Source organism: Motacilla alba, chromosome 1 (assembly GCF_015832195.1).
Source record: "Motacilla alba alba isolate MOTALB_02 chromosome 1, Motacilla_alba_V1.0_pri, whole genome shotgun sequence".
In the NCBI taxonomy this organism is placed as follows: Eukaryota; Metazoa; Chordata; class Aves; order Passeriformes; family Motacillidae; genus Motacilla; species Motacilla alba.
The window spans coordinates 49,511,182-49,522,188 of NC_052016.1; the positions used below are offsets into that span (position 1 = coordinate 49,511,182).

General features: G+C 38.0%; 1 protein-coding gene across 1 annotated transcript; it reads right to left on the reverse strand.

The window, feature by feature from the left end:
* Nucleotides 1–1,705: 1,705 nt before the first annotated feature.
* Nucleotides 1,706–9,123, reverse strand: LOC119701105 (collagenase 3-like). Its single transcript, XM_038137182.1, has 10 exons — nucleotides 8,978–9,123; nucleotides 8,636–8,877; nucleotides 7,403–7,551; nucleotides 7,178–7,303; nucleotides 6,113–6,274; nucleotides 5,438–5,555; nucleotides 4,705–4,838; nucleotides 4,199–4,358; nucleotides 3,354–3,457; nucleotides 1,706–2,826 (listed from the first exon to the last, which is right to left on the reverse strand). The coding sequence occupies exons 1-10, from the start codon at nucleotides 9,098–9,100 to the stop codon at nucleotides 2,726–2,728; spliced, it is 1,419 nt and encodes a 472-aa protein (XP_037993110.1). The 5' UTR covers nucleotides 9,101–9,123; the 3' UTR covers nucleotides 1,706–2,725.
* Between the last annotated feature and the right edge of the window lie 1,884 nt (nucleotides 9,124–11,007).

Genomic DNA, 11,007 nt, shown 5'->3' on the forward strand with positions numbered 1-11,007 from the left:
GCATCCTGGTGGGAAGTTATTAGTTCTGCTTGTATTACATCCTGGGAGACAGCTGCTTCAGCCTCCTTGTGGTCCTTTCTCCACTCACATCTCAGGGAAACCAGTCAGTTCAGTCTCTGCCTCTGGAAAAAGACTTACTGCTTTTCAGTTCTTGACAGTCTTGGGTGACATCCCGTCTGATTCTCAGCAGTCACCTGTGCAATGTTATTCTCATGTGATGGCAGTGGGTCCCAGGGCACAAGGCACTGTGGAGAGTTTTCCTTTCTGGCTGACAGCAGCAACAGGGTCCCTCTGGCTCTGATCTCAGCCTTCCACTTCCACAACACAATAAAATCTTTCCATTTTTTTTCTCAACCAAAGCCAGGAACTGACAGCCTGGTACTTTTCTCAGCTGAGGTAGAGCTAACCACAGAACAGCTCCCGTCTCTCAGTGGGGATGCAGACACAGAAGCTGGAGCCGTGCTTGGATTTGTGCCAAAGGCTGCTTCCAGTCAGCCGAGCAGCTAACAGGAATCTGTCTGTTTGGGCTGGAGAGCAGCTGGATATGATCATGCTGAAGGCTTTTGAAGGTCCAGCTTCCTATGCAGTACCTTTTTCGCCTGACAAGTGTTCAATGTTAACAGAAATTCACATAGATGTGAAAGACATTCATTGCTTCTCCTTACTTCCCTGTCCACATTTGAATTCCGATACCCAGCACAGCTCATGTCAGACCTTGGAAACAGAAGACTCAGACTCAACAGCTAGCCATTATGGAAGATTCATTATTATTTTGATACAATTTTTCAGCAAGTCTTTTTACTGAGAAGAATGGGGACTATGTCCAGAGCCTTATTTCACTGCCAAAGTAATTAAGTGAAACTTCAGCCCAATATCAAACATTATTTTTTTCAGGCACAGTCTGTCAAAACTTTTTATATGTAATTGAGCCAAATTATGTTTGTTATGCTTAGAGAATTGTACTGACTTTTCCCCCAGCAGTTTTCTCAATATTTTATCATAAAACAGAACTTTGACTTCAGTCCACTTTAAGTTTTTCATTTTGTAAAGGTTTTTACCAGTTCTATTCCCATGCATTTCTTTTAAGCATAATAAGGTCTGGAATTCACTAGTTCACAAGTTTATGTTCAGAAGACAGCTCTCAATCTGTTAGGTTATCGCAACCAACCATCACTGTTGCGTGAGCTACAGAATTAAGCACACCTAGCCCACCACCAGGTAAGCCTGGTCATTTCTGTCTGTTTAAAGATATTAATTGTTGGTGAGCTTTGCTTGGCAGGCCTGGCTGATTGATTAACTTAGGGGTTGTTTTTGAGAAGACAGCCCCTAACAGGACAATGAAGTTTTAATTAATTGCTAATATTTGACATTCAAACTAAGGTGTAACTGTTTTCCCCAGTATTTTTTAATAGTTTCTCATTTTTTTCTGTAATGATAAGATCTAATTCCAACTTAGTTCTTGTTTTGCAGATTCAAGGGGTCTTTCTGTTTTTCACTCTTCTGTCTTTCCTCTTTTCTATAAAATTATTTTTCTTCAAGGGACAAAAAATAAATTTTATTTTTAAACAGAGATGAAAATTTTAATGAATAAAATGTACAGGTTAGAGATCTTGATTTCTTTTGCCCAATAGCTCTGTATTGCTTCTGTGTCAGGGAGCATAAGAAAAATTAAGTAATTTCACAATATCAGTTTATTCCTCCAGTTTATTTAATATTATTTTTAAAAATCAAAATGATCACAGTCCCACATCATTTGCATTGATTAAAACAGAACAGAACAAAACAAAACAAAATATTACAATATACTGAAACAATTAATATAGATATTAAAAGAGTGGCCCACATGAAAAAATATATTCTTTTCAATATTCTGCTTTGGATGTTCAGGTTCTCTTCTGGCACAGGCATGATCTCTATAAATGTCACTTCAGTTAACACCAGCTGAAAACATCTGGGCTGTGACACCAGATATAGCACAGTTTCAACCTGCGTGATTCTCTTGTAGCTGCTTCCTTCTGGTTTCCCCAGTATCATACAGGTTTACAATTTCTCCAGGGAGTACTTTTCCCTTTTCCTGCTTTCCTGCCTGCTCTGGAATGACATCTCACTGCTTCTGTACCTTCTCCTTGTTCTATAGATGACATGGGCATCTGTTTCCAGGGGGACATTCCCATTCAATACAGTCAAATACTCTTGAATTCCCAAACTTCATCATTGCTGCTGGGTGTTACTTGTTCAGGGAATCACCATACAGCTCTCACCCATTCATTACAAATCTGAATTCCCAGTATGTTAAAAGTAATTTCAAAAAGGGAAGAAGAATTAGTTTAAAAACATAAAGCTCCTGGATTTGCCAGGTCTATTTCTCGGCACATGCTAGGAGATCCTTGAAAGGTGCTAGATGTGCTCAGAATACTGGGAATTAGTAGTGTTCATGAAAGTGAGTGATGTATCCAGCATCACTCCAATACTAGACAAACTTTAAATGGTGTAATGCACCTTGAAATGCTAACAATTTCTTTTTTCCTTTCCTATTAAATTAAATCAATTCCAGACTGACATGCAGCTGTAAAAGTCCATATATACAGTGTACATTTGGTGGTAGATAGCCAAGTACTTGTTCATGGAACCTTGCTGTCCTTTGGTAAACCTAAATGCCCACTTTATTAATATTCCCATGTACTACAAGCTGCTCTGCAGCCTATGACATGGCAGCTGGCTGTAATTAGCACCAAAACAGGGAGTTAGTATGCAGGACACGGACAATTCTTTGACTCCAGATGCTATATTCAAACTGCAGTGGACCATTGAAGAAGTAGAGGTAACCTAAGGAAAAAGAAAGTTAGAAAGAATTAACACTAAGAAAATGTAGTGGCGTATCAAAATTATCCTTAAAATAGTGATTATCTTTTTTTCATTTTTAATAACTCAAATGCAATATTTTCATATTTAAAATGCTGAGCTAAATTTTTAAAAGATCCTTATTCCATTTGCTAGAGCTGGATCAGAGTTTTAAAATTACTGATATTCTTTAATCTTGTGTAAAATTCTTAGATCACTTGATCAGGAAGATACAGGGCATTTTAATTTTTAGTACACTGATTCAGAAACACTCCCTGAAAAGCTGGATAGGAATGGTCTCCAGTTATTACATTACAATACTTCTATATTAAACATGTCACTTTAGGTTCCTTAAACAAGAAGCTCTTTTTTTGGCCAGAGCATAATTTAGATCAGAAAACTGATTCAGTCAAGAACAGAAGTATTGATGTGAAGAAATTAAAATTACAAATACACAGTTTTCTACAAGACATTAATCTCAAGTTTCAAGGGCAATTAATCAGATTATATACCATTTCTTTCATAGACTGCATCCACTTTATCACCAATTCCTGCAAATTCTTCCTCTATCAGCTTGGGGTAGCCTGCGTCCATAACCTCTGCCTCTTCATCATAACTATATTGAAAACAAAAGAAAAAAATCAGGGGATTTAAACAGCCTGGAAGTCTGGCCTGTGCCCCTTATATGTTTGGAAGTTACCTACACCCAAAGCAAGCCAGCAGTCTTTGGGTGCTTTCTGTCTAGTGCAGTGGTAAAATGCAGAGTGATAAGCAGGGCACACCTCCACCAGAACTGGAATGAACACAAAGCAAATAGAGCTAAATTTTCAGAACTGATCTGTAAAGTATGTGTCATATGGAGATTATCGTACCTGGATGCATTGGTACTATGAACCTATCCTGAGGCTGCTTGGCCCAGTGATAGTGGGAAGGGATGGCAATGTCTTAATTATGCATGAGACCTGGTTGTGAGCCTCACTCATGGACAGTAAAAAAGAGACAGCCTAGGGTGGAACACATTTCTTGCTCACAGCACTGATACCATTTCACATCACACAAGCAACTCAAGGAGGCAAGATGGGAAATTTGTCTAGCAGGCATGATCACATTAGAAATTCTCCCAGATTAGAGCACTTTGTTCTCATTTCCTTACACTCATTCAGCTTTTAAAATCTGTGCCCATATTTTTGTAAAAGCCTTTCATACACCTTTACAACATGTTGTACACAGCTGTAGCACCAATGAAAACCACAGACTGGATTGGCCAAATGCCTGCTCTGAACCAAACTCCTGATCTTTCCATACATCTGGAGAGGTTATGCCTAGGGACACCAAAACTGACCTGTCCCCAGCTTACCTCCAGTACTTATTTCCAGTAAAAAAGAGAGTCTTGCCGGTGTCTTTAACATGAACAGCTGCATCTATTCTTTTCATTTCTTTTGGGAATCCCATTTCATATATCTTTTTAGGGAAGTCTTCGACTATGTCGTAGCCATTCAAAGCCCAGACTTTCTTTCCTGAAAATATGAACAAAGTATGAGTGAGTATTTTGTAAGGACTAAGCTGTGAGAGAAGAATAAAATGAGGAAACCATGATCCCTATTTTCATACAACAAACAGATTGTTAGGTCACATGCTCAGTAGGTATTACACTATTTGTACTATGATTCTGGGCATACTAATTAAATTGTACATCTCCTAATTCACTAAAAAAATTATAGATGTGCATATAGAGGTGAAATAATTTGTTTTTCAAGCAAGGAAGGTAGGATGTTTTATTCTTTTACTGTTTACCTCTACACCACCTGTTGAGCTTGATTAAATAAGTGTATTCTTCTGCCAACAACAAAATTGAAAACCTACCTTTAAACATGAACACAAGATCTTTGATGGGATTTTCATAAGCTGCATCTATTTTATTTGGAAGCTCTGGCCAAAAGGACTTAAGTAACACCAGTTCTGCCTCAACCATCTGTGGGTGCAGTCGCCAGAAAAACCTAGTTCAGAAAAGGAGGATGTATTTAATGTTTCTTGTCATACTGTAGAATAGCAGTATCTTTGGTGTCCTGTAGTTAAAATAAATTACTGGTGAATTTATGGTTATCATATCATGGACTATTGAATAGACTGAGCCCCTCTTAGACCTTTCCTTTCCTTTCCTCACAGCTGCAGACTATTCCTGTCACTCACACAGTGATCACCTCAAACAATAACAAATTTTAAGCTTCTTTCATTTAGAATAAGAGAATCACTGCTGTTCCATGTGAAGCTCCTGAATGCAGTACAACTTCACCCAAATAAAAGTTAGCAGATTTGTGCAGGTTGAAGAAAATTACATTAATTTAAAAATGTGCACAGAAGTGTCAGTCTTCAGCCATATTATCTTCACATCATGTTGCTGGGCAATCAAGTCTTTAGTTGCATTATGAATCCTGCCTAAAAAGATATATGATGCAGTTTTCTAGGAGACATCTATATTGATTTGTGCTCTTTTAAATGTACGTTTACCCAAATCTTTAGTAAAAAATGAAATGGTGCTTTTGCTTGCTCAGACTTTATCCAGTACCCACCATCCTTGACATGAGAGTGCCTTTACCTGTCCTTGAAGACCAGCATTTCTCCACGAAGTTCTGTTATTGCGTCAAGTGATAATTCTACATCACATTTCTCTGGTGTTTTTGGATGTTTTGGGTTGGGATCTTTGTCTCCAGCACCTGCAATGGTATCATATGATATAAGCTTGAAAATGTTAATTTTCTGTCTGTTGACCATGATATTGAACAAAACATGGAAGATCTCCCAGGGTCATGATGAATAGAACCATAATGGGTAAAAAGTTTTTACAGAAAAAATTGTTGTCTCTTTCCTCTAGTCAAATGCATTAATGAACTTTGCAATTCAAGTGTGCTGCAATGGTGTTAAATAAACTTCCTCTCTTTATCCCAAGTTTTGAAGGTTCCCAAGATAGCTCTGTTTCTACCTTTAGACTCTGTTTTACCTTCTCTTTTCAGGCAGGTCAAAAAGTAGAAGGACTCTGGTCCCCATCACCTACCACTAAAGGAGACAAGTCAGTGACCAACTGTGTTCTCCAGCATTAGTTATTATATTTTCCCTCTCAACTACTAAATCTAAGCATCTCCTGTTCCAGTGAATCCTTCTTAATCAGTCATGACTGTTGTTATAGAACATCTGCAGCTCACAGTAACTGCAGTGCATCTGCAGCAGTCTATAATGATACAGGAGATAAATATTATATATTATACAGACTTACCATAGAGCTCTTGGATCCCTTGCACATCATCATCAGGAAGCACAAAACCAGTTTTTCCAGTGTATGTGTATATTGGGAACATCAAAGCTCCAGGGTCTCTAGAGTGTTCAAGTCCCAGTGAATGACCAAATTCATGGGCAGCAACAAGAAACAAGTTATAGCCTATAACAAACCACAGCAAAAGTAAATGTATATCTCCTTGCATCACCATACTGGACACTGTGCTTTAACATAGGGGACAATGAATGAGAAAACTTAAAACATGGAAAAATTCTGCATAATTCATAAAGTCATAGAAGGGTTTGGGACCTTAAAGACCATCTAGTTCCAAACCCCCTGCCTTGAGCAGTGACACCTTCTACTAGATACAATTGATTGTCATTTTTGAACTATGAAGGGTTTTACATTAATAAGGGCCTAAGAGATCTAATGTCTCATAGCTGGTGTTCAGCCTAACACTTGACAGTGTTACTATGTAGAGAGATTTAGATCTCTTGAAATCTCTTAGCAGCACAGGAAAGCTCTAGGGTAAAGTCTTGGTCCTACTCAAATCAAGAACATTTTGTTGGGAATTCATCTGCACTAGAGAGTCCATTATTGCAGAAATTAGCGTTAATGCCAGGAGGGTGACCTAATCCAGTGCTGAAAAAAATAGTGTTTTGTTCTATTAAACTCTCTCCTGAATAGGCAAGGTGATGAATTTCCAAATAAAATGTAAGTGGACAATGTGCAGCTGAAGTATGTTTGCTCTAGGCTTCAGTAAGGCACTGCCCATCGGTCGGTGATCAGACCTAGCTGCCCTTAGTGAAATGCCAAAAGGACAAAATCTTGTTTGTGTAATTTTTTTTAATCACTTCACTTAGGAATGTTATATCTTAAAATTTATGCTAAGCACATGTTAAACCTCCAATCATGACTGGAGGTTAAACTCAGCATTCTATGTGTGAACAGTGAACATAATGATGAACAAACAGTCAACAGGCAAAACAAACTGCCTACAGATATCAAACAGGGATAAATTATCCCTCTATCATGATTTCAAATAATCTCAAGATCTTCTGTTACCTTTAGAATCATCTGACCAAACTTCATCATCATCGAAATGAGCATCTCCTCCATAGTCTGGGCCCGGGGGAAAAGCATGTGCCAGTAATCCAGAGGGTCCATCAAAAGGGTAGAAGTCACCATGTTCTACAAAGCAAAATTCAAACCAGTTAAATTAATTGCTCCATCTTATATATATAAGAATATAGTTTACTTATAAAATGAAAACAATTGGTTCTGTGTTACCTTTAGTGCCAAAGGAGATCATGATATCAGCTGTACCACTTCGTATTCTGGTGAAGTTCAGTGGTGTCACATCAGACCAAACTTTAAATGCTTTTTTGAAAGCTCTGTCTACTTCATTACGTCTCAGATCTGAAGTGTAATTCAAAATTCTGTCAAACAGATTAATATCTCCAGTTAAATTGTGTGAATTGAGGAAATATGCAATGCACTTTTATCTGACTGTACACCTCATTAAAAGTTTTTGCTTTGGTCATATGATCTTATCACATAACAAGGAGCTTAGTAGCTGCATACAGTATTAAAAAAAGAAACATTTACATCGTCACTAAAATAAGAGATATCTGAAATGATCCAACATATTTCTGTCATTGGTTTTCTATGCAGCAGAAGATTTAGAAAGTAATGGATATATTCAGTATTAAGTAAAATAATATCAGTAACTTCAAAATTTTTATGACACATAAAATATCTCAAGATCCTCACTTCCTGGAACAGCAAAACATTAACTAAAGTGATTTTTAAGGCTGTAATTGTCCATATTAAAGTAACATTTATCACAATCTATGGAACTAAGCAATTTTAGTGATTTCAAATTTGGAATCTGCTAAACAAACTCAGTTTGCATCTGTTGAAAGCCCCAGATATATGACCTTGTAGAATTAAAGCAGAAGGATCTACCCTGTGGACTGTCAGCCCTTCACCTCCCAAGGTCAACTTTTCTGAGGTCATGGTACAGGGATTTGTCTGAACAGAGACAGAGATCTGCATCGGGATGTGAAATGGAAGAGCCTGCTCTCACAGTCACAGACTGCACAGACTGCTTTGCATCTACACCTCTCTGTACAGGACAAGACAGAAGCAAACACTAAACCAAATTCAAACAGAGCTAAGGAGTGACCCAGAGAAGTGCATTATCTGAGCCCCTACCGCTCTTTCATTTGGCACCATGGATGTGTCCTGAGTGTTTATATGGAGACCAAATGAGGAGTTGCTGGCTTACAGCACATGACAAAGTGCAAGAAAAAAAAATCACATTTACTTCCTTGGGCTGCAATGTAGGCTGAAAGCACCTTTCCAAAAGTGGGGCTGTAAAGGTTTTAAACTGCAACATTAATTTAGTCAAACTTAAATGCACCCTTCTCACATCAGCCTCATGTATTGAGCAACCTATTGGACAATGCACCTGGAAAGAAGGTAATGACAGTAATGATACTCAAAATACCAGGCATTTACCTGTATGTTAAATTCATTTTTGACCATTTGAGTTTTCTAGGGAAAAAGTTATATTCCCCCACATCTGGGACACCACATCTTGGTTTCTGCATCAGCTCATATGTTTCTTCATCTAGTTTGCCTGTCACCTCCAAGCCAAAAAAAGCTTGCATTTCCCGAAGTTTGGCTGCCACTGTGTTTCCACTCTTCCTCATTATGCCAGCAGGATTCAGATGGAGATCATAATGAGTCCTGAGATAGCGCTAAGAAGGGGAAAAGGAGCAATAAGCATAATTTCCAAACAGTTGTAACTGCACAGCTTACTGTTATTGGAACATGCTAGTGGATTATTTTATACTGTACCTCTGCAAACTGAAGGTCCTTTTCTGTGAATTCATGGCTGTCTTCAAGGGGAATAGGGATTGTCAGGCAAAATGACAAACCCAACAAGAAAAAGAAAACAGCTGCAAGTCCTGACTGCACCATGTTGGATTCCTGAAGTCTGAAGCCCTGATGTTTTAGAGAGCAGCTACCTTTACTTTTATAGTCTCAACCCAGTGAGTCACCACTTAGGGACAAGTTAGAACTTCCTTGTTGCTGGAAGTAAACATGCTTAGATGGCTGGTTTGTTTCTCCTCCCCAACACTGTGGTTTAGGCATCCGTTCTCCAGCTGAGGGCTCTGAAACTGTATCTTTGTATAAACATGAGGACTCTGAATATTGACATAGGCTGCAGGAAGGAATGGGCATAAGCAAACCACACTTGTTGATTATTTTGCAGTAACTTCCACCGGCAATAACTGGCAACAATGGTGCAATAACTTACTTTCCTTTGCTATTAAAATTGTGGGGTTTTATGATTTGATAAACATTAAAATACATAACAAGGGTCATTATTTTTAAAGTAAATAGTGCAGCTTTTCAGTAGTTACACTAGTTCAACAGCAATTTTTAGTGAAAGAACATTATAGAATATGCAATATGATATTGTTTCTTTGTTTCTGTAAAGAACTATAACTCCATAGCATAAACAAAAATTTTACTTCAGAGATCCTTAAAGAGAATTTCTGTCTATATTACAGAATACTTTACTGTCTAACATACTCAAAAACAGAAATGCTAAATACCAGGAATAGTTAAGAACATTTAAAAGCATTTTTTTTGAGTAATAAAACAGGTCATGTAGAGTGACTAATTCATACAATTTATCTTCCAAAAACCTGAATTTAATTTACATTATGAGAAGATGACAACCATAGATCAATGAGAGTGCTAATACTTTGAGAGAGGCAGCTACAGATAGACAATGGATCTGTGTGTCTAGAATAACTAAAAAATGTGACTTTTTTTTCTTATGAGGTAGATAGTAGGATAAATCTGGCATTATGACAGAGATGATCATTACCATACCTCAAACATAAGGATTATTTCTATCTCCCCAGGATCACCACAATCTCAGCTCCTGCTATGACTTGTATCATATCACCTGCTGACAAGCACAGGTCCAAGGGGAGATGTGGTTTCTGCTGAATTTGCCTTGCTCTTTCATGGATGATTTCTTTTGCCTGTATGGAAAACCTCAGGCAGCTTTCTGTTAGATACTGGGACAGGCATCCTGGAATATACTACCCTGATGTGGATGCTCCTTTGTTGACAAAACAGGAAAAGGACAAAAATCAGTGAAGCTGAATGTGTAAAAACTCTATTACTCAAACAATGATAGCCATGTGTTTTATGATGACAAACAGCAAAAGCAAATAAAGCTGAGAAGAATTTGTTATGTAAGCTGTTCCTGCCCCTCTGCCCATCTCAGCCACTGCTAAATATGGTCACACCACTGAGGAACAGACAACATCTGTTAAAGCAGTTTGTATATTCTCCTTTACATTGTCTGCCAGCAGCACTGAGACTTTTACTTAGCAATGGACATAGAGACTGTTAATTAGTTATTCCACCTTTTCACCTTTCCTTTTCCACCTATTCGCTGAAGTGCTTCAGGACAAGCACTGAATCCATACTGCCAATGCTCTCACAGCGCTGTACTTCTTGCTGGTGCAGACTGCCAGATTATGTCTGTATCCCATTTCTTTCCCTCCAACATTTCTGTATTGATAGTTGCAGCATTGCTTTTATTAATGTTGGGGTACCTAATTAGCAGATAAGCAGTGTTTACAGTGTGTTTCCTTGCTTTGTGTGGAGCTTAGGAGCAGTGGTGCTGCCTTGTCATGTGTTTTTTGTCTGTAAGGAATGCTTTCCTGGAGACTATGAAGCTGTGGATGTTATTGCTATCCACAGCACTACCAGACACAGCTCAGAAGTCTATGATTGAAATGAATAGCTTAAAACTCCATATATAACATTCCAGTGAATTCCAAATTATGTGGAATTAGGTT